At 44.0% G+C, this 24,789-nt stretch overlaps 1 protein-coding gene across 1 annotated transcript; it reads right to left on the bottom strand.

The window, feature by feature from the left end:
- Positions 1-1,546: 1,546 nt before the first annotated feature.
- On the bottom strand, positions 1,547-15,214 carry SERPINB5 (serpin family B member 5; the record flags this gene model as incomplete). The annotated part of the gene is made up of 6 exons (XM_084252024.1): positions 1,547-1,939; positions 4,297-4,464; positions 7,833-7,975; positions 10,448-10,565; positions 12,451-12,588; positions 15,047-15,214. The coding sequence occupies 6 exons, from the start codon at positions 15,212-15,214 to the stop codon at positions 1,547-1,549; spliced, it is 1,128 nt and encodes a 375-aa protein (XP_084108150.1).
- Positions 15,215-24,789: the final 9,575 nt, after the last annotated feature.

The raw sequence follows: 24,789 nt of genomic DNA, 5'->3' as shown, positions 1-24,789 counted from the left end.
CTGGGGTGGCAGGGGTAGGGGGTGGAGTGCAAACCCCACAGAGACAACGGCCTTGCCCAGGAGCTGACTCTTTTATTTTTCTTCATCAACTTTATAGCCAAACAGAATCGAACAAACGTTAGTTGAGGATCTTCTGTATTTTATTGGCAATGGCATAAAAGAAATTCAATATTGATCCTTCAGAGCAGAAAGAAAGTTGAACCTTCCCTAAATGGCAGGGAAGGAAGGTCACAAAACCATTAGCAAGTGTGTTCTTTTAACAGTAAATTAATACATGAACTTATGACATAGATAACTTAGGACCCCAACTTTAAAAATGTCTATTAATGTAAGTCACCAACTTGCTAGCAAAAGTAACCAAACTCATAGACTGAGGACTCGCATGTCACAGCTCCATAAATACTTGACTAGCGTTACCTTTTTTTTCTAGAGTCTTCGAGTTTCTTTCCCTTTCCCAGTATCACATCAAACAAAGAGACAGTTTCCTTCAACATTTACAAAATTCTTTTATTGGTTACCGTGAAAGCACCCACGTATTTTAAGTCCCTGGTGTCGGACACCCAAAACCTTGCTGAGTCAGTTCAAAATCCCTGCCATCACCCACCACATGACCGAGTGGGTGTTCAACCAAAAGTGAATCTTAATAAGTTCTGAGCTTACCCTTCCAACAGATATAAATACACTCACAGACATGCATGTGCATGTGCGTACATATGTGTGCATATAAAGCATATGTAAGCACTTCAGCTACTATAGATGTACAGTTTCTTATCAAACATTCCAAAATCTCAAAAAGTTCCATAAACAATGCTTTTTTCATAATAAGCTGGTGATAAATTCATTTGACAGTAAAGTCTGACTCCCTAAGCTATTTAGATTCTTCGTCCAGCCACTTAGAGTGAATAGTCTACATTTTGTGGCAGAAGAGATTAAGGAGTTGACTTATAGTACTGACTTATAGTCTGTTCCAGACCTTATTCATGAAATCCAAGGTGCACAGTAGGTAAAATATATTATCTTTGTGAAATCCTCAAAAGTCAGGATTTAGAGAAAGCATTTTCCCACAGGGCTTAGAATAATAAACTGTGGATCTATAGTAGCTTCCATTGGGACCAGAAAAGTTTCATGGTGCCCCTGTACCACAGTTTTGTTTTGTTTTTAATTTTTCAGGGAAGTAAGAAAGTCTGGAACATTTTGTACCTCAGTAAAGGAATATATAACTCTGGGGACAAAGTCTTCCAAATCCTTCTTATAAGAACTTTTTTTCTTTTGAAAACTGTATTCTTGCCAAAAATCCTAGATTATTTGACAAATAATGAACATACACTTCTCCTTGAAGGTGATTTCTTTTCATTAAAAGCATACACCACTGCTTTTATGGGCAGGGGAGTAGGGAAACTAAAGAAAGGATTGGAAAAGAAGGGCCTATTAGTGTGAGGGCCTCATATAAAGACAAATGACCTACCAATATTAACAATATTAGAAAGTGATTTTCTAGATGCAGTTGCCAGAAAAGTCAGGTGGGACTTAACCTGGGCTCTGCCACTTAAGGAGAACAGAACTTGCCAAGGAAAATGATGTTTCGAGTTTTGTTGTGCCTGATGATGTAAATGAATGGGTGGTCGGCATTGAACTCATCCTTGTGTTGCAGGATCCGTGATCCTGGCACCTCTATGGACTCCCCACCATCTTCAGTTATTTCTAAGCACACTTTGTGGATGACATTTGAGAGGGCCACTCCCTTAGTCTCTGACATTCCAGAGAAATCAGATGTATTCTCATTAAAGATAGTTTTCAGCCCTAGGTTTTCCAGACTAGCTTTGGGGTCAACAGCCTTTTCCACCTTAAATTTGGGAATGGAGAGTTTGACTTTGGCATTGGCCATGGTGCTGGGGTTGGTCCACTGCGACAGTGTCTCTGAGTTGAGTTGTTTTTCAACCTGAAGGACAAGAAAGAAAGAGAAGTATTTTTTTAATTCTCAGTGGTAAAAGATCCTGCTTGATTAAAACCATATGGTGTCATCGTGAGCCCAGTTTCAAAGCCATCCAGATGGACCATCAAAGATGGAATCAGCCCTGTGGTTCGGGGGTGTGACTAGTTTCTCTTGTAAAAGATCCCAACCACCCAGCATCCTCCAACCCCGCCCCACCTACACAATGGACCCCTTGCCCTAAAATTTATGAGGACATTTCTTTTAAGCTATAGAGTAGCTCTATAAAAACAAATGAATGGATTATGATGTGGCATTAATAGTGAAATAAATATAAAGCTAGATTTTTATATATAATATTTTTTGGATACTTCTTTTTCATTTCTCTACTAAAAAATCCAAAATCGTCACATGGCATCAGATTTGGTAGCTAAAGTTACTCTTTTAAACATGAGGATTTGAACTGTCTGTGATCATTCATTAAGATTATGGGTGATAAATGCATCCCTTTCTGTTGGATATTTTTAAAAGAAATGTGACAAAATAAAGTTAAATGGTTTAGTCATATAATTCTTCCTTAAGCAAGTCTTAAAATGTTCCTTGCCCTTCCAGTCCCCCCATGAGCTAGAGGAGAAAGACTTGTAGAGCAAGACCAGGAGTACCTGGACTGCTGTGTCTTGGTCCAGCCCTGCCCCGAAGTTGCCCTTGTGAGTGGCACAGGGAAGGCAGGGAGATGACAAGGTCTCAAGCTGGTCACAAGGTTTTCTTTAAATGAGGAACAGAACCATTGGACTCTTGTTAATCTATGACAATTATTGCTAATGGACGCTGCTTCAATTAGGGCAAATTATTAGGACCAGAAGATAGTTATCAGTAACTAGAATTTGGGGCCTCCCTGGTGGCACAAGGGGTTAAGTCTCAGTACTATGAAGCTATTCGCAGCCACTGCAGTATGAGTTAAATCCCAGGCCCAGGAGCTGACCCACATGGCACAGCAGACCTCTCCTGTCTCACCCGCTGCTCCCCTCAGCGGTGTATTTCAGTCCATCTGCCTGTTCTGCTCCCCACTCTGTCTCTGGTGAATCCTCTCACACACACACACACACACACCTCCCCCCCACCTCTGACCTACAGCCCAGCTCTTGTATGCATAAATTAAAAAAATAATTTTTTTTTTAAAATAACTAGAATTTTTAAACCAAAAGGTATATTATCTTCCCCATTTTGTATATGGGCTTGAGGAGAGAGTAGAAAATTCATCTATAACTTGAAAAGACCATATAGAAAGATAAAAGGTTTTTCCTCCATTGCACATGCATTGTGGATCAAAATGTCCCGCCACCCCAAAATTCATACGTTGAAATCCTAACCCACGGTACCTTAGAATGTGAAGTTATTTGGAAATTCGATCCTGGTAGATATAACTAATTTAGATGCGGTCATAGAGTGAGCCCTCGCCCTGTGTTCTTATGACCAGGAAAATTTGAGCACAGATGCAGATACGCACCCAGGGAGAAGAAGGAGGCAGAGATTAAAGTGCTGTGTCTACGAGAGGCCAACAAATCACCACAAGGTAAGAGAGAAGCACCGACCACATTCCCCCTCAGGCCCCTGAAGGACCAAGCAGGCAGTTATCTTGATCTCGGACTTCCAGCCCCCAGAGCTCTGAGTCACCCCATTTCTGCTGTCGAAGCCACCAGCGTGTGGCGTTTGGACACAGCCATCTCAGCAGGCGAACGCCATGTGCATTTGTAAATATTTCTTTCTGAGACCCAAAAGACCATTTCTTTTTCATTCTACAATTTAATAAGAAAAAATTGGTGGGCGGGTACTTTAAGTAAGTAAAGTGCAAACAGATGAATAACGACCGGAAAGAAAATGAGAGCAAGACATGGAGTCAGAGAGGGAGAAGAGTGGAGAAAAGAAGACAGGGCTGCAGGCCAGTTAATGGAGCGGCGGGCAGAGCAGCATGCTTGCTAAGTGGACAGGGAAGATGGAGCCTGGGGTAGGCTGCCTCTGGAAGGTCGGGGAGGGAGGAGGGGTGGCTGGGCCCCGTCTCCTTGACCTGGTGCAGTGGAGGAGGCGGGAGCAAGGGCGGGCCTGCAGCAGAGACCTACTCCCGGGCCTCGTGCCCTCGCTGGTAAATGAGAGTGTGGAAAGGTTTCTGACTCACAGACGGTTGTGAGGAGCAAGTAAGATGGAGCACGGGGACAGCACAGCTCCTGGCCTGTGGTGAGCACCACCTTAGCATTGGGAGGGAGGCCCAGAAAGGATGTCTAGGTCCCGGGAGACCGCTGGGGAGATGCCGTGGCCAGAGGGCCGTGGCAGGTGGCACCTTCCTCCCCAACGCCCACCTGCGCTCTTACCTGCTCCAAGCCGGTGGACTCATCCTCCACGTCCTTGGGGAGCAGGATGAGCATGCTGAGGTGTTTATTCTGAAAGGGAAGCTCTATGATCTTGCAGTTGATCCCGTCGATGTGGCCCATACAGAACGTAGCCTCCAGATTCATCATTTGCACTGGTTTGGTGTCTGTCTGTGAATGGAGAATCATGGCTCACTTGCTTTTTAACTCACACAAACAAAAATACGTGCACACACACATATGCACATGTATGTGTGCACGCATACATATATGTGTGTGTGTCTATGCATGTATACACATGCAAAGTGTACATGTGCAGGTGTGCATGTGTGTGCAAATGTGCATGTGTGCAGCACATCCATGCACGCATATGTTTGTGGGCACGTATACACATGTGCTTGTGTGTGCCCACTACGCATGGACATCACTCTGCTCTTGTCATGCTTTCAGACTATTAGGGCTCCATGATCCAGCACCGGGATCCAAACTGTCCTAGACCCAAACCATCAGGGAGTGTCCTGGGAAGCGTTCATGCCTGCCTTTGAAAAGTCATTCGTGTGCTTTGTACTCTCACATATTATACATTACAGGAACTCGACATAATATAATATTACATTTGCTTATAAAAAAAACAGTATAACTAAAAATATAGGCAAACATAAACTTCATCTTCATGGAGAGGCCCATCGCTATAAGAGCTTTAAACCATTCCTGGTGGAGCTGACTTCAAAGTAAATTCTAGTGCAAACCCACATGTCCATTAATGCAGCTTTTCCTAATAAAGTACCCAACCCAGAAAACTGATTCACAGCTCAGGACACCATCACGTCTGTCTTGTCTCCTGCTGGCCTCTGCTCACTCGGCCACCTGCACGTGGGTGTCCTTGTGTGACACCTGCTCTGAGCTGAGTCCATGAAGACAGTCTGGATAGGAGACCAACCTTGGTTTTGTCCCAAATGTCACAACCATGGACTAAGCCCTTGAATAACTCGCTTCACCTCCCTGGGCTTCCTTGTCAGTGGAATGAGGGAATCAGAAAATTTAGAATAATCATTGCCTGAGGATGAAGAAGAAGATGGAGGGACACACAGAGCAGGGAAGCCAGTCCCCACCTAACTGGCTCTAGGTTTTCAGAAACTGTGACTTTACATGAAATGCTGGATTACAAAAGTAGGACCCGGAACATCACTTGTTCAATGTGCGTAGGGATGGTTTTCCCACCAAATTGTAACAAAAGAGCACTGAAGGATATGACATTATTTAAGAACTTGTTGCATGACTGTTGCTATATGCTTTTCTCTAAAATATCTGAGAGAAATAAGGAAAGATGTAAGGGAATTAAGAAGTTGGTTGTTGGAAACATGGGCATTTGTTTCTCTAATTTCCTGTATGATTGAAATAACTCAGGATTTTGAAAAATGAGAATGTTTTAAAAAAAAAAAATGATCCCCAAGTTCCTTCTAGTACAGGGTCCACAAAAGAGTGTCTCCCTAAGACAGTATACCTGACTTTCTTCTCTGTCCCCAGTAATATCCAACAAGTGTTTCTGCTGCAGAGGCTGACTGATTTTCTGAAGGAAAATTAATTCATACTAAGGAGTAAAAGACTGATAGTAATTTAGTATCTCTTGCTACCTTGATCGATGCCTTTCATGGAACACCTGCCTGTTAACTGAATTTCTTTCTTTTTTTTTTTAAAGATTTATTTATTTATTTATACAAGCACTGGATATAGTCAGAAGCGTGGGAGGGTGAGAGAATTCACCAGAGTCAGAGCGGGGAGCAGAGCAGGGAGAAGGACCGAAGTACACTGCTGAGGGGAGCAGCGGGCGGCAGGAGAGGTCTGTGCACCATGTGGGACCCTCCTCCGGTGGCCAGGGAGCAGCCAGGGATCGAACCGGCGCTGCAGAGGCTTCGGCTTCGCAACCCAACGCTCAACCGCTGCGCCACCAGGGAGGCCCTTAACTGAATTTCTTTTTGGGAAGAGGAAGGGATTTCAAACTTCACATCAGAATTGCAAGGATAAACCTACAGTAAACCTTTTATCTGAGATCTTTAAACAGCAAACAGCAACACCACCTCTCTGTAGCAGAGTTAGTTTGCGTTTCTACGTACCTCTATTTTGGCACTTGCCACAATGTTAGAAATATTTGTGTGACGGTCTTTCCACCCCCACCACCGCCTCAACTAGACAAAGCAGAAGCCATGTCTTATTATCTTGGTCTATCACAACCTATATTAATTGCTCACGAAATATTAGCTGATAAAAAAGAATTCAACTATAGGTATACCCAGAAACAAAATTAAAATAGAGAAATCTACTACTATTGAAACTAACTGCTAATTTTCTATTCATGTCTCTGAAAGAAGATAAAGATTTGTCTAAAAACCTCCATGAGATTAGACTAACACCAGTTCCTGAAATCGCAGGTGGTTTTGGTCTCCAAAAAAAAGTCATCAATTTCATCTATCAGCACTGAAGATGGACACAATTATCGCATTTTCTTTAGCATAAAATGAGACATAGCGCCTGAAAATAGAACTAAATAAAAACTATTGCGGGAAATGTAATAAATATGTACACAAAGTGTGAGTTTGTCCAGCTATCCGAATAGGCTTTGAAGGAGACTTTCAATCGTAGGAGAAAGGCACTATGCTGACCTTCTAATAGCACAGCTTCACCCATTTAGTCTGGTTCAAGAAGCGCCTGAGAAACAAATTAGTAAGGACACTCAAAAGTTCAGGGGCTGACAAAAGCAATTCAAGGGAGAAGAGCCTCTGCATTCAAAGGCAGGGTGTTCCCCACACAGCGTGGAATGGTGTTTTATGACCTTGTTGGGTGAGACACTGGGAGGTCAGAGTCTGTCCCTCAGTCCGCAACTCCAGGTTCTCACAGGACCTAAACCTCATTATTTCATAAGAAGAACTAAAGAACAGCGTGGGTTCTTCCAAACACCTCCAAAGGCACCACTAACGCTGCCTTCCATGTTAAAAACACAAACCACGGGCTGAATGCGGTCAGCCCAAAAGCCCAGCGTATCTGCACAGCGACATCGCCCTGTTGTTCTGGGCTGGCCCCAGCGTGACGGCACCGCTGGGAACACACTTCAGGTTTCACTTAGACATCGTTGGGGCCTCTTTGCCTGTCCTCCCCAGCCCGCGGAGCAAACACAGCCAAGCACTGGAGAGGGGATCCCTGTGGCAAGAAAGGCTGTGTGGGCGCTGTCAGGACGCTGGGGCCAACATCCTCCCACTCACAGGGGAGGCCATGCAAGGTCACGCTCCATTGAGGTCCAAATAAAAGGCCACACTAAGAAAGTCCAAAAGCCACGTTTCCTACTCTGGGACCTCCGTGTGGAAAACACAGCTTCTAAAACTAATGCTTTACGTCCAGTGTCTGAGTCTCTGGATTAGGTTTCTGGCAGCAAAGGCAGCAACCCCCAGGGCACTCCTTTTCTTCATTGGAGTGAGTTCCAGGGCCCCTTCTGTGGCTGTAATTTTTCAGATCTCTAGCTGGCAACTGCAGGCCACCCCACATACCTTATTGACTCTGAAAGGGCATTCTTTGGTTTCTGCTTCAGGAAATTTCTTCATCCACTTTCCAACAAAGTAGGCAGCATTAACCACAAGGATTTTGGTCTGGTCGTTTACACTGTTGTCAGCTAAAATGTTCTCAAAGTGGCCTGCAAACAATTTTAGGAAACCACAAATTGCACAGCGTTATTCTTCCAAACCACATCTGACATTCGCATGCATGTCCACTCCCTGGGCATTTAACACTTGCTGGAACCACACCGAGGCAGGCCCGGCAGCTCAGACCATCTCCGTCAGAGGACCCTTCCTCCCCCACCCTGCGCAGCCAGACTGGCCAAAGACACAAGGAGGAAGCTGCAGGGGGAGAAGAGAGGAGGGAGAAAAGCTACCATTCTGGATGCCCTGGCGGTGTACTAGTTGTCCCAAGCTCACCACCCTTTCCCAGAGGGGGAGCTGCGCTAGGGGCTGTCTCTTGCCCAAGACAACACGCAGCAAGGACTCAAGCCCGTGCTCCAGAATGAAAATGCATGAACTCTTGCTTGCTCCTGGCCCTACACTCAGTATTTTCCTGTACATTATCTTACTTCCTTTCCAAGGCGGTCCTGCAAGGCAAAGATACTAGGACTATTTCGTAGTTGAGGAAACTGAGGCACAGAGAGGCCAAGTGTCCTCCTAGTTCACTCGACTGGAACATGTTTGTCATGAGGACCACCCTGTGCTCTGCACCCCATGCTGTCTTCCCTCTCCCCAAAATGCACGGTTGCAGGCAGCTGTTTGCATCGAGGGCAGCTCCATCACCACCAGGGGCTCCGTGGTGGCCATGACTGCCACAGAGCCAAATCCCCACAGCACAAACAGCAACAGTGATCACATTTTTAAAATGAGGTGCTCACGTTTGACGAGCACTTGCCGTTGTTTACAAAGGACTCTCCCTGATAGCCAGGACCTCGCTACCACTGGCTGCGCCCACTGCCCCACCAGCCTACAAAGGCCTCTCACAGCTAACCCTCTGTGGACACCATCTTAAAGTTCTTCACAAATTTTTTCAAAAAGGGTCCTGCCTTTTCATTGTTTGCACTGGGGCCTGCAAATTATGACCCTCGCCCTGCCAATCCTGCGTGACACATTGTACCCACAATAATGTTATTGAAGAAACTTGAAGACAACAGAATTGGGGAGCTAGCGGGGAGCAGCGCTTCAACTGCAGTCTAGAGCTTCTGACTCCAAATTCAGAGGTGTTTTCACTAACCTACCCCAGAACCTTGAACTTACAAAAATTTTAAAACAACAGACCTTTTGGGAGAAAATACAATTATTTAGCAATTCAAGCTGAATTGTTATATGGCAATTTAAATAACAGCTGCTTTTTGCTCATAATTTTTAAGTAATGCTTAACCTGCTGTTCCATCAGGTTTTTTCTCTACATGTAAAAGCAAAGAACCTTATTTTAATAACAAATATGCATAGACATGTACATCTATGTGTGCATTCACACCCACTGGGCATTATATATCATCTTGGCTAGCAGTACAATTTGTTAGTAATGTTATCTAATTTGATCCTAACAACAACCATGTAAAAATTAGCTAACAGTTCAGTAAACTGAGGCTCCATGTCCGAATATCTGTTAATAAGTGGCAGTGACTGGATTTGAATCTAGGTCTCGAATCACTTCGAGACTTCATTCTTCAGGTCCTCCCTCCACTGTTGTAGCACAGATGTTACTATTCCTGAGTGGAACAGCAGGAAGGCTCTCTGGCCTTTCTCGCAGGCAGTACATCCCGCTGGCCCCAGATGTGTATCATCCCCAGATCTCTCCCTGGACTTCAGCAACCATAATGGCACCAAAAAACTCCTTCCATACCGCTCTGTCCTTCACAAGGAGATGCTGTGTCCCAACTGGTGCCTTCCTATATAAATATAAAGGCATCTTCTGGGAACAGGGACAATGACACTGATTTGTACTTCAAAACAGCTTAGCTCCAGTTCCTTTCTAGTGAGGAGGACTCAGATGATTCTAATGAAAGGAGAAGTCAGGGAAAGGAGAGACGAGAGGGAAGTGGTGGGAAGCAGTAAGACCATGTAGGGGCTAAGGAAGAGACCCGGCATCTGTCTGAGAACAAACCGGGACAGGGCGTTTTGGTTTCGATGCCAAATTGTTTTGTTTCCTGTACGTGTTTTTGATTACTTAAGACTTTGGCCTTTTGTTCCTTAATAAATCAGTAGATGGTTGAGCTGAAAGTGGCCTAAGGGATCATCAAGTCATCCAAGTCCTTCATCTCCAGACTGAAACACTGGCCTCGTGACTTGCCCAGAGTCACTCTTTGTTAGAGACACAACTGGGGCTTCAGCAAGGCAGGTGACAGCTCCTTGGAGAGCAAGGCAAGGTGGACCAAAGCCAAAGTACCAGGAACTGCTGCCATTTCAAATGCATTTCATCAGCTAGAAATGCAAGTTGTTGAAAAGTTTCGATGGGCAAGAATTTGGGTGATGGACCAGAGCATCCAAGGAATGTTCCAGATGTTCAATTTTATGCTTAGCAGAAAGATCTGTGAGAAGGTAGGGTCCGTATACCTAACAACTTATAGCACAAAAAAAAAAAAAAAGTAAAGAATACTTGCCATCTGTAAGATCCTTGATGGAGTTGTTAATCTGACCTTTCGTTTCTTCCAGTTTATCTTTGAAGTCAACAGTTTCCAGCTCTTTTGCATAAGGTCTCTTTGTAGAGCTGATGAACTCCTGGAAAACATCCAGTTCATAAAATCACAAAGTACTTAAAATCTGCAGTTAAACCATTGTATTGTTACAAGGTTCCCAAAAAAGATTTTGAATCTCTGTTACCATGAATACACTTTCAAAATCTGTAACACTATATAAACTGAAATCTCATGTAGAAGTTTATTAATTTTTTATGTTAAATTTATTTCATTTGGAGACAATATTATTAAATTCATCCATGATTTTAGTAGCAGCTTCAGTGGAAAAAAAGACTATACTAAATGGACACAACAATTATAATATTGCAGAAACATTAATTATAATATTGCAGAAACATTAAAATGTAAATATATATACATCTTAAAATAGATGAAATATACTGAAAAGAGAGCTTTATGAGCAGAAGGCTTATCCTCACTGAAATAAATAAATATTCTACAAATTGCCACTCCAAGTGATTGTGGGGGGTTGGAGGTGAGGGTATGGCCATGCATATGTGTCTTCAAGCAATAAGAATAATCCTGTAAAAATATCTAGTCACCCATGCCATCAAAAAATGCCAAATACTCTCAGGAAAAACAATACCTGCTGCCAAAAGCAGTTAAACTTTAACAAAATATTTAACATGTGGTTGGCTTTTTAGATAAGAAGGCATAGAATTATGAGTATCAAAGCAAATTAATTCAACTCCATGTTACAGGGAGGGAAACTTCAGGAAATCTAGGGTGCTGGCTATGTGTTTCAACTATGATTTATAAAATGTTATTATATACGCTAGGGTAAAATTTAAGGATGCCATGTATTATTTATATGATTCCTTTAAGAAGTGGCTTAAATTAAACACCCAGAGCTACCTTGTATAGTTACTCACATACCCGAGCTAGTAAAATGAACAAAACCAATTCGTGACTGATGAAAACCAACAATTCATATAGTTATTATTTTTCTTGTGCATCAGGAGAACATTATGTGCATAGACAGATAAACAAAGTGGAGAATTAAGATGTTGTCCCAGGCCACATATGCCCTGTTGTTTAAGGAGAAACAGATCTAAATCATAAACTGTCTTGCATCAAAGTTTACAAGCCCATACTCCATTTCTCCAAGGGAGGAAGTTTCAAGGGTAGGATTTATGAGTAATTTGAGAGGAAAAGGGAAATCCCACAAGTTTCTCTATATTTTGAGCTAAACAATAGAACTTTTTTCCGCTAGAACTGCTTTATTTTTTATTTAATGGTTTTTTTATTTAAATTTTATTTTTATATTCCCCATACAATTATAACCCCCTTATTTTGACTCCAAGCCCTCCTTTCCCCACCCCCCACCCCCCATAGAGTGTCTCTGGTTCACAGTTGTTTGTCGATTTTGATATTTTCTTTCTTATAGTTATTCTTTTCCTGGTCCCTTATTTAGGTTTTCTAGATTCCTGCTATGAGTGAGGCCATCTGGTATTTTTCTTTTTCTTTCTGGCTTATTTCGCTGAGCATGATCCCTTCCAGCTCCATCCATGTTGCTGCAAATTGCATGTGTTTATCTTTTTTGAATGCTGAGTAATCATATGATCCAGCAATTCCACTCCTAGGTATTTACCCAAAGGACACAGAAACATCAACTCCAAAGAGCACCTGCACCCCTATGTTTATAGCAGCACTATTTACAATAGCTAAGATTTGGAAACAACCCAAATGCCCAAAAATAGATGACTGGATCAAGAAGATGTGGTACATATACACCATGGAATATTACTCAGCATTCAAAATAGAACTGCTTTATTTTAATAAGCCTCAACTCACAAATGAGCATATGAAAAGTGAATTTCACTGGGACAAAAAATTGTGGCTTTACTAGGTGAAAACATCACCACTTGTAAGGAGCTAAAGCTTGCTAATTGCTGTGAACCACTTACTGTAGAAGGATTCAAGGATTTGTCTACATAGAGCCGCTTGATTAGCTTCAGTGAGTAGAAGGAGCTAAGTTTGTTTACATCGGATGTTACTGTTTGAAACCCAAAGGGCACATCTTTGACATTTTCAAAATGAAAGACCTGTGAAGAGAAAAGATCTGTTACCCATGATGCATTGCCCCTGGGGTAAATACACAAAAACAGTCAACCTCTTCAGGGGATCCAGTGTTTCCCTGATGAATTGTTCCCATACAACAAAGCTTCTCAAGCTCTGCCCTATTGATGTTGGGCCAGGTAATTCTTTACTGGAGGGCTGGGGACTGTCCTGGCTACAGCAGGATGCATAGCAGCATCCCTGACCTACTGGGTCCTAGTAACACTCCTTCCTCTATTCATGACAACCAAAAACGTCTCCAGTCATTGCCACAGGTCCCAAGTTAGGGGAGCAAGGAGGGCAAATGGACCCCCAGTTGAGAAGCAGTGCCACAAAGATACTCTCCTCCTGATTTAGATGCTCATCTGGAAGATTTTCCAAACTTGGAAGAGCACGCAGCTGCATGAGAATTTCTGCCCAACTTAGAGACAAGAAGAGAGAGACAAATACCAAAAGAGTCCATCATTTGGCAGGTAGCTAATTCCAGAATAGACAGGGTCTAACTGGTCTGTTTAGTAGCTGAGCAAATGCCAATAGAACAGATGCATCACTAAATCAGGCAGCTACGCAAATGTTCGGCTGGCCTGCTGGAAATGTAACAATCCTGGTTGTTCTTCATGTCTTGTTTTCCCCCCGGAAATGGACCAAGGATGCCAACTTTCCAGAGTTGTCAGGAGAATTACAGATATTACACAGAAAATATCATATGGGTTCAAATTAATATTTATTCTTTTGTAACAGACTCCACCACCTAAGGGGCTATCTTCTGGAGGACTTAAATCCTTTTGTTCCTAACTTTTCTTTTGTTCCAACCAATAGCCCACCATCGACTTTTCTTCATGCTGCCGCAAAACACGATGTCAGCATGAGGTGATTCTCTCCTCACTTCTCACTCATAATAACCTGGTGCTGCCCAGAGTCACATCACTAAATGGACAGTTGCACCAATAAGTCACAGCCCAAGCACTGCAAGGTCAAAGTGACTGGTCCAAAGGGGTGCATAACTCTCATGTCTAATGACAGGTAACAAGACAGAAAATTACAGCACCCGGGTAACTACTGCAGAGGGAACCAATTGTCATGCATTCAGAAGACCTTTTAAATCGGCCAGAAAGTTCTTTTCTGTCCCTTCTCTACTGGGAGATGAAAAATGAGAGATGAAGTGGGGAGTTGAGAGAGGAAGATAAAGGAGAAAACACAGCAACTCTTCCCACAACCGAAGTTTCCTTTTCAAGTCTAAGTCTATTTCATGTGTAAATTGTTCATGCTGACTCACATAACATTTCGTGGGTCATATATCGGGCAATTTATGGATGTGAAGATGTTCCCTTTTAAAATGCTATGAGAAAGATTCTCTGAATCTATAATGATCAGCATAAGAATAATAATGGAAAGGCATTCACCTGCTAACCAGTTGTAAAGAGGGACTTACAATGTAATCATCTGGAAAGTTATCTCATTTGAAAGTCTAAAAACTTTACAAAGCTAGAGAGTCAACCACAGTCAAAAAGAAACTCTTAAATATATAGAATTTCTTTTTGGCTACAGTTGACTCTCTAGCTTCAGAATATACATATGCATATATATATATATATATATATATAAAACACATATACACACACAAACACACACACACATATATATACACATACACACACACACATAACACCATCTTAGTCCATTTCTTTCTAATGAGATCCTCAAGTCCCAGAGAAATTCTTAAAATATAAGCAAGCACAATCCATCTGTATCCTTGTTACTTCAATGTAGATAATTTTAAATGTTATTTTCATGAACTAAGTGTGAATATATTATATCTAACCAATACAGATATATTATATGGCTGGATGCCTTTAAAGCTGCACCTTAGAATAAAGCATGATGCTGTAAATAAACTGCATGCAGAGAGTGTAAAGGTATAGTCTTTCTAGTAGAGATACTTACAGAGGAGCGTTTAATAAACACCATCTTGATTTCTTCACAATCTAACAGGTGGAAAGATGTAGGCAACTTACTGAAGGTCACTTCTTAGGGGATAAATGTGAATTGTGATTACTTATGTTATAGAATACACCCCGGGACCTGAGGCTCCCTTTTGAGAAGAACAGACTAAGATGAAGTTACACGTACATACAGCACGCATGTGTATATTAGTAGGGGTGTGTGTGTGAGTGTGTGTGTGTGTGTGTGTGTGTGTGTGTGGCCACTTGTGATTACCACTTAGCAGATCCCCAGTTTCTTCACGACAATATGGTACCTATTCAAAATACAGATTGCAGGACAGATACATGAGCTTTAACATTTAAAAAATGCTTCAAGAGTGTTCTGGAAATGGCACAGCTCTCAGTCCTGAGCCAGTCCGACCAGAGTCCCATCTGTTTCTCCGTGGGCACTGCCTACCTGTCTAACGGTTCTATTCCCACTCACAGTGGAACCCAGGCTCACCTGTCCAATTTCATTTGCTGTGTCACCCTTGGCTCCCACTTGAGCAAGTGACAGGGAGGTGGAGAGACAGATTGGAGAGAAGAGGACATTGCCAGCCGGCTCCTCTTCACACAGTTTTTTGAACAGGTCAACTGCAAAAGCCGAATTTGCCAGTCGCAGAGCATCCATTGTGGCCTGGAACAGAGGACAAGCCTGGGTCATTCCTAAAGCATCTTTAAGGTGTTCCCCATTGCATTCTCCCAACACAATAGGAATTCTATTGAAACAGAAGAGTTTGTCTTCGGTAGAGAGAGGAAGGGACTTTCAGTAAACATAATTTGAAGAGTCAGTGGCAAAGAAGCCTCTTGGCAAAGGTCCTAATGGTCCAGGCAGTTCAGAACGTTTGAAATGGACCACACACACAGGACTATGCTCGGTTCTGCCTGGAATCTCCCAAGTCAGGTCTACTTGGCCAGGTAGCATCCTTAGCGAACTGTGTGTTTCTGACCCTTGGTTCATTTCATTGCTCATCGCTCTGGCTCTTCCTTCTTTATTTTACATCCCTGCGCAGCCAGGGCAGTGTGCTCATTATGGAGCCTGAAGTCAGGGGCAGGCAGCTTACATTTCTTTAAGGCCCACTCGCTGATTTCCCCTCCTCCAGGGTGGGGTGAAAGGTCCCAGGTCCCAGAGAACATCACCTCCCCAGGGGTAGCAGACCAGCACTGGGCGTGCAGACCAAGGACACAGGGAGGGGAGCCTGGGGGGTGTTTTGGCCAGTGCGCCCACACTGGGGAAGTCTTTTTATAACCTCACAAAAGGACTAAGGAATATATGTAACATTCAGAACAAGAAGTCTTAGTTTCTTCAATAGCCAATTTCACATTGATAGTGCTGAGTTCCCCTACAACACGAATATACCGTGAGCTAATTCTCTACCAAATAAAGAAGCTTAATCCCCTGCAGTCTTCTCAAAGCTTCAACAACTGGAGGCCTAACCCCTCTAACAACTATGGAAAAACGTATTAACTGGGCTTTTGTAAACACAAGTGGTTCTACCTTCCAGAAAAAGAAATTAAAATAATTTTGCCTAACAGTCCATACTTTAAAGGTTGGGTTTCCTTTGCATAGGAAAACTGTGTTTAAGACCTTGGAGGCTTCCGCTGAGGGAAATTGACCACAAACACATAGAATTCAGTCTTGGAAGCAGCTGAGGGATTCTTTGTCTTACCATTCTTTCAACCAAAGCATTGTTCATTCATTCATTTTAATGTGTTGAGATCCACAGAGTCTAAATGGCTGTGTGAGTGCAAGATTATGGTGGTTTTGGGTGCAGTTAATTGCACGATATAATTAACCTTTGTTGCAACTCCAGGCTTAGGTCTCTGCTAGAGACTGTAAATCAGCGCACAGCTGACATCTGAGGCTTTCCCGTCCACGGGATCCTCCCTTTCTGAGTCCCTTCCTTTGCGTGAGAGTCCACATGAGTCTAAACAGGTCTGACTTCCCATCCGGGTGCTGACTCAATACTTCTCAGAAAATTCTCTTTCAGGTTGGGAAATGTCCTGGAGCCCTTGATATCTGAGGTCCCAACAACAACGCTTTTGATGTTTGACAAAGGTATCAGAAAGGTCTGTCCGTGGAAATGGATCAGGGTCGATGACACCAGGTCATCAGTCAGGTCGGTGCTCAACCATTGTTCCTAAGTGACCTCAAAACACTGGAAAACTTATCTGGTCTGAGGTAGCTTAAGGAATGGCTTGGCTGCAAGACAGTCAAAACATTTAAACAAATCTCAGCATATGGTCAATTCAAGCCCAGGAGATTGTCTCACATTCTACAGGGACTGCTTTGCATGAGCAAGTGCCATAAAATTATGGCAACGAGAGATTAGCAACTCCCACATAGTAAATTTCACATCTAATGATTTGCATTCAGAGTGCTGATGTTGCTGCAGACTTTTGTTATTTCCTTATCACTTTGTCACAGAGAGAACTTCTTTCATTCATGAAAGTCTTTTAATAATTATAACAAAGAGAAACTGTACCACTCCAACTTAAAAACACTACAACTTTTAGCCACTTGAAAGTTTTTTGTTGTTTTTTAAAGATTTATTTATTTATGCACACAAAGGCTGGGGTACAGGCTAGAGTTGCGGAGGGTGAGAGGATTCACCAGAGACAGAGTGGGGAACAGAACAGGCAGATCTACTGAAATGCACTGCTGAGGGGAGCTGTGGGTGAGACAGGAGAGGTCTGCTGCACCATGTGGGTTGCTCCCTGGCCGGCGGGGGATTGAACTCGTGCTGCAGTGACTGTGGAAATGGCTGCATTGCTTCATGGTGCTGTGCTTAACCCCTTGCGCCACCAGGGAGGCCCAGCCACTTGAAAGTTTAAGAGACTTCTATTTTAGTGAGAGAGAAGGGACATAGAAGTTTAAGCAGTAATAACAAGTGTCATTGTAAGAATTCATTGCACTCCTTCCAGTAAAGGCTGTCACAGAGGTTCAGTGGATGAGAGTCTGATCCAGTGGTCTTACTGCATTTCACATGTGCCCCTAAACTATTTGAGAAGAATAGGAGGAGGGAGAGAGGAAGTAGAGAGGGAGGGGGGAAGGGGAGGTGGAAAGGGGAGGAGGAGAAAAAGAAGAAATAATGTTATCTTAAAATGGCAACCACCCAACTACCTTGCAAATGTTGTTGATGCAGCCAGTTACACCCCAGCGAGCGCCTATCTGTGGTGTGTCTGCTCCTGTTGCCTCAAAACATTTCACATTGCAAAACCATGAGCTAAGTTTATAACTTGAAATGTGGGCTTCTATTAGGATTAAGAACAAACTAAATGCAAAAAAAAAAAAATAGTTTGAGTTCTCTTTTGTCAAACAGTATCATAGTTTAATCCTCTTTAGTTGCTTCGTATTGAAAAGGCTTTAAATTTTATATAGCTCTTTCTCCATTGATAATACATCCCTGGGATGTGTCAAGTAATAAAGCTTTCCTTAAAGTAAAAAGAAAAAAAAAAAGGTTTTTGTAAAGTTGCGTGATTATTGGATTAGGACCTAAAATCACACAAACTTTCAGGTGGGGTAAGATCTGACAATGGAACTGGCGTGGCCCCACCCCTTCATTGAGGAAAGTGAAGCCAATGCAGTGAAGACATTCTCCCAGGCCACCCACACGCAGTGAGAGTAGTAAAACCAGACCCAGAACCTTCCAGCTCCCAGCAGAGCCCTTCCTGACCACACCTTAGCACCTCCCTTTGCTGTGGCTGCATCTTCGCTGGCATTTGTTTTAAAAAAAAGTATTGAGAAAAAATTCAAGTCCTGAGTTACCCCTTGAGAGATACCAAAAATACCCCTTTTTTCCTGTTTTTCTTAATTTAAGAAGTTCTTGTTGCATATCTGCCATTGCAAACTCCAATCAGAGTATCACTTTTGACACCCCCACCCCCAAACTCAGCTCCTGATAGCCTGGCATGGACCCGCTGCCTTACCAAAGAATAAACAGCTGAGGAAGCCATATTTTGTATGTTACGTGTATCACATACTGTGTTCTTACTATAAAGTAAACTACAGAATATAAAATGTTACCATGAAAATCATTAGGAAGAGAAAAGAGCATTTAGGATTCTATACAGTGTTCTTCAACAGAGTAAGTTGACGCTGTCCACTCACGAGTATTTCCGAGTATAAACGGAAGCTCTCAGTCCAAACCTGCTTTGCGGGAGGGTCAACACTATGTTGCTGGCCTTCAGAAGTGTCAACCAAGTGCTGGTGCTCTGAGCATGATAATAAGAAATCAAAGGTGACCACAGGGCCCTTGTCTTTAAGGAGCCATTGGTGTGACATGTGTGATAAGGTGGTCAGTGTGAGGGGTGTTCTCATGGAAGGAGGTGGGAGGGGGCACAAGTGACCAAGTGAGCCTCAGGAGAGACTGTTACTCATGGCAGGAGCCTCAGCCATGTCTCCATCATCTAGATAAGTCCTAAAGAGCAAGTGGGAGTTAGCCCTGCACAGTAACGTGTGCCAAAGAGAGCTGGCCAATCCTGCACACTGTCCCAAATGGAGGGGCCAGGGCTAGGATGAAAACTCTGGGATGGGGAGGGGCCAGGGAGCACCTTTCCTGGACTCACAGCGTCTCTCAGCCCCTGTGTGAAGATCTCCAAAGTGTCTGATGCATCAAAGCAAAAGGTCATCAAACTTCTCATCTGGAGACCGCTGGGCTGAGGTTAAGGCCTAGGGCAGGTTGACCACGGGTCCGGCTTTGCCTGGGACAGTCCTGGATTCTGTCTGCTGTCCCCACATCAGCTGCAGCGCCTCCTCCACTCTCAGACAGGCTGGGCTTCGAGCAGGCACCGCCACTTCCTACAGGCCACCCACCACTCCCGTCTACACGGACACCCACACGCGCGGGTGGGCACAGCTGTGAAATGCGTCGTTTTCCTTCCTTGACTAATTGTTCACTGTGCCAGGTTATCATGGGCATTGTTTGGCCTCATCTGCCTTGTTTTACAGATAAAGCAAAAGGTGATAGAAAATCTCTAAGTATTTGTAGCAGACAGCCCTTAGGTAATGTCTTGAGAAGTGTTGCCATTATAGTAACTCAATGAAAGAGCTGAAAACACAGCCTCTGCTGTGCACATGCTAATGTCATGAGGACGGGAATGTCAGGGCCAGATTAAGAAAATAGGAGCTCTTGGCATTTCTGCAGTGAAGGCGCATCATGGAGGGTTCCTAGAGTGATGAAATGAGTGAATGGATATGAAAGTGCTTTGTTAGCACGAAGGATGAAGCAGTTATTAGTAATAAGGTCAATTGCTTCATTTCTGGCAGTACAGGAGCCTCCTCTCTGCTCAGATATTCTGAGGTGTCAGATCTGCTCCCCTTTCTGTAGGCTGGACCCAGCAGGACAGGAGAGTCAGACCTGCCACACCAGAAGGACAGAGATGGGGGGCTGACCCCCTCCCCAGTAGCCCACGCCCCTGAGGGGTTGATGTGGCGCAGTTCTCGGCGTTAGGAAGCAACACTTTAAAGCTGCTGAGTCATAGCCTTGGAGAACCCTTTCTTCGGGCAGGCTCCCGTCTCCCCACCCATCAAACACTGGCATGTCTTGGTGCATCTGAGGTCTGGGGTCCACCTAATTCTATTCAGGTCTGCTCAGGTTGTGGAGAGGGTGCAAACTTGCCAACAGTGCCCACAGCATGGTAGAAATGCCCTGAGTAAGCGTGAGGGCCTGGGTCCTCTTCCACTTTCCTCTTCCACACTGCGCTCCTTGGGACACGTCTCCTCTGTGAGCCTCCGTGCCCAGCTGCACACTGAGGGGCTGACTGACACACACGAGGACCCCCTCAGCTGTACCACCCCAACCAGATCTGACCAAGTCCCTGAAACAGCCTGACAGGGGAGGCAGGTCATTAGTCTGACATGTTTCAATGAAGCCATAAAAAACAGTGGAAGAGCCTGTGAGGCAACCCATTTGAAAGTAGCCCAAGAACACACATTTCGGAGCCATGACTCGTTCCCCGGGTCCTGAACCTTGGAAAGGGGGAGAGAGAAAGCCTTCCGCCTAGAGGAACGCGAGCATGAGACAGTGACACTAGCTGGAAGCTTCAAAATGCCAGAAACAGACCCTTTCCTGAGTCTGAATCTCAGTCCAGCAAGGCCAACCAGGAAGCGAGCCAGACACTAACCGCTCCCCTGCTCTCTCCAGGAGTTGAGGAACTCCCTTTCTGAAACTAGCAACACCTCATGCACTCTGAAGCCCAAGGTAGCCTGAAAATGGCCTCACAAATTCCTCTCCTCCAGGAATCAGCACTATCCTGTCCCCCCACGTGACCCCCCCCCCAACTCCCAACACACCTAACCCTTCTAACAGGTTCTGTCTTCACTTCCCCACTCTGCAGCTGCCCCCCTGTCTGCAGCTGCCCCCCTGGCATGCTGGCTCCCGCAGGACCAGGAGGTACAAGCCCCGGCCAGTGAGCTACGGGCCACAGCCCACCGCCCACCTGCACCCACTTTGTCCCCCATCTCCAACCTGCCCGAAGAACGCTGCTGTTTTAAGAACTGCCCAAAAAGGGAATTCTCCAGCCCTCCACTCCCACTTTGCTTACCTGGATTTACAGTAATCCTGGGAAATGCACAGCCAGGGAAAAGGAAACCGAGGTGTAGAAGGACCTAGACCAGAGCAGCCCTCTGTGGGGCAGAAGCAGCAGCGGCCTCACCTGGACACCCCCGCCACTCCCACCGTGGCCACTCCCAGCCTCCCTCTGTCCTTCCCACTTCTGCACTCTCAGCTCTTACTCACACCTCTTGGCTGCTCAGCTGTGATTCAGACTGAAGCTGCTGTTGTCTGCACAGCTTCTGAGGGCCTCGGACAGGCTCGGGCAGGAAGCGCTGTGCGCAGAGCCTGCCCTGGGCTACAGGCATACACACAAACACAGAAATAAGGGCAGCCCTAGTGGCCCACGTGGGACCAAAAGGTGAAATAGTGTATGAATCTGAAAGAATATGTGATGCAAGAATAATCCATACTGCTCAAAAATGACCAGGCCACAGAGGACCCCCCCCTTCCACCAACCTCCACCCTTCCCAGGCCAACTGCTATAGGAACTTGTTGTGCTGGAGGCCAAAGAGGTCATTACCTATGAAAAGACAGGAGGAACATAGGGGAACCAAATAAGACATTAGGGGAAAAAAATAATAACAATACAAAACACAGCACAACACAACAAAAACAGACAATGCTAAACCAGAGCCATCCTGCAGGGGAGGAGGCTGGAGAGGGATCAGAGGGAGGGAGGGAGCAGCACAGGGGACTGAGGTGATGGTGCACTGCACGGGTGACCTGGTGGAGGAAACTCTATGGGGACCACACCTGAGGGGGTGGGGGGAAGCAAACATTGTTTAAAAATGAACAATGATGTAAAAATATGTATAAATTAAAAAAATAAAATGGGGGTAAAGGTGGTTAAAAAAGAAGGGAATTGGCATGTGTTTGAGTGTGTGTGTGCGTGTGTGTGTGTGAGAGAGAGAGAGAGAGAGAGAGAGAGAGAGAGAGAGATCCCAAATTGACAGGCAAAATTGCTTGATGGACTTCCCAATAAAAATAGTGATCAGGATCACACGAAGTTGCTCTGACCTCTCTCTGCCTGCTCTTTGTATATTTCAGTTTTCTGCCTTCCTGAAGCCCCTTTAGTCATTGAGACCCACCCCCTTCCATCCCAATCTGTTCTCAGGAAAGGACCTCACCCCAGCAAAAGTGCCTTGGTTATGCTCACCTAGCACTTCCTATTGTTCACTTAGCCTATCCTGTCATAATAATATATTAGTCTGCAGTCTCCATTATTAAAGGTCAGGACCAAGCCCCCTTCACTTATGTAATGCCAAGGCTGCAGGGACTTGCGAGACAGTGCGCATTCAATGAATGCTTAGGACGAAAGGAATGCAAGTAACTCATCTCGCTGTGCAATGACTGGTAGTTCCCCTCTCTGCCATGTCTTGGATATTTTATTATTAACCAGGATCAAAGTCATAAGCTAAACAAGTTCGGCTCCAAAAGTGTGATTGCAGCCATCAGTGAGCAAGTGGAGGCAAGAAGAGGGTGATGTGGGCAGAAGAGCTGTCAAAAATGGCACTGTTTGGTTCTAGCAGGAAATGTGGATTTAGGGGAGGAGTCGTAAATTTGAAATTGAGTCTACCATTCATTGCTCAAGAAATCCTAGACCTAGAGCTTCAACTCTCTGACCTGACCATCCTCATCAGTAATATGAGACGTGTGTGTGTGTGTGTGTGTGTGTGTTTTGACAATAAAGCTCCAATAATGCTGGCTATTATCCCCACCTTGCTGATTCCTCAGGCAGGTGCAGACTGGAAATAGTGATAATGGCCACAAGACTAAGGCATGAAATTCACATCTTATTCACTTACTCATTTACTGGACACCTACTCCATGCCTGCTGCTATGGCCCAAAGATTTCAAGAGACTTGCAATCAGAGAGTGTTTTCCATTCTGCCTTTAGGTGTTTGAATTTCCCCTTCAGTAATCCTGTCAATATTTGTCTAACCAGGGCAGAAACACTCCCAGTGACAGAAACTCAGCAACGCCCAAAGAACCCAGACTATAATTGAATGTTTTAAAGTCAGAAGCACCATTCAACTGTGGGTATAAGATAGACTCCTTCTCCCCAAAGAATTTACAATTAGTCCAATGGGAACATAAGAGCTAAAGGAATTCAGGTTGGTAGGTGATATTAGAGAGATTTTTGGGGAAAAGTGCAGAGATGAGTGAGATCCTTGGGTCTGGGAAAATTGAGGAAGGCTTTCTGGAGGAAGCATCAGTTGACATCAGGAGACCCTTCGGGCTGAGAGCAAAGCATGATGAAATTTCATCACTAGGGTGACACAAGATCTATTGGACAGATATGGTACAGTCCTAAAAAGGTTAAGTAGAGCATCCGTATCAAAAGAATTCTTGTTATATATAAAGAAACAAAACAAAGGCACAGGCAAAACTAAAACAAAACATACCCTAGAAATCTGACTGTAGAATTGGGGTGAGGAGGACAGTCCAACATGCTAGGTGAGCATAGCCCAATGGACTATGATGGAGGACTGGAGCTTTGGTGGTGGGTGTGGTGTGGAAACATGCACCTGAAGAGGTGTAACTTGAGTCCCTAAATCATAACAGTGCTGTAAGCCAATGTTACCTCAATAAAAAAAAAATACAATATTAAAAATAGTATGTAAAATGAGTGGTAGATAATAGAAACCACGTTTATTCTGTAGGATTGACTTTTCCTGCAAGACACTACTGCATGCATTCAAAATTATAGGAAGGAAAACATCACTTAAGCAATATGAAGATCATAGCCCAAATGCATTGGTTGTTTGGAAAAATATGGAGGTTTTTGCACCATTTATATTTTTGCACTTATAAAACTTCATTCTGGGGGCCTCCCCGGTGGTGCAGCGGTTGAGCGCTGGGTTGCGAAGCTGCCCGCGGCCTCTGTGGCGCCGGTTCAATCCCCGGCTGCTCCCCGGCCACCGGAGGAGGGTCCCACATGGCGCAGACCTCTCCTGCCGCCCGCTGCTCCCCTCAGCAGTGTACTTCGGTCCTTCTGCCTGCTCTGCTCCCCGCTCTGGTTCTGGTGAATTCTCTCACCCTCCCGCGCTTCTGACTGTACCCAGTGCTTGTATAAATAAATAAATAAAATCTTAAAAAAAAATTACTATAAAAAAAAAAGAACTTCATTCTGGACCAAATGGTATTTAACTTATAATCAAAAGAAACTTAGTGAAGATGATGAATAATGTATCCAAATCCTCCCTTAAATGTTTGTATTGATGTTGATAACAGCAGTAACATATTAATTTAATAAATGACATAAATAAGCAAAATAAATAATAAGCAAAATTAAATATGACATAAATAAGCAAAATTAAATTATGAACCAATGTTGATTTTAAAGCATTTTTTAAAAGAAACATTCTTGTTGCGGTATCTCTGGAGAAAGTAAAACCATGCTATTTTCTTTTCATCAAACAGGAGCTACAAGTCTCAAGCGTACCATCATTGACAAAGATAAACTAGTGGCTGGAGCAAAACAAAGATTCCCATTCAGTGGTAAGATATTAAAACTGTGATTCTGTTTGACTGCAATGAACTATTTCAGAAGTGCTCTTCTCCATGGTGGTCACAAAGCTAAGTCCTTTCAAATGCCACCTAAAAGCATGGAAAACAGAAAAGAGGAAGCCAGTGGAGTTATATAAGT

Source organism: Talpa europaea (assembly GCF_964194135.1).
Source record: "Talpa europaea genome assembly, chromosome: 13".
Lineage (NCBI taxonomy): Eukaryota > Metazoa > Chordata > Mammalia > Eulipotyphla > Talpidae > Talpa > Talpa europaea.
This window is presented reverse-complemented; position numbering and strand designations above follow the sequence as displayed.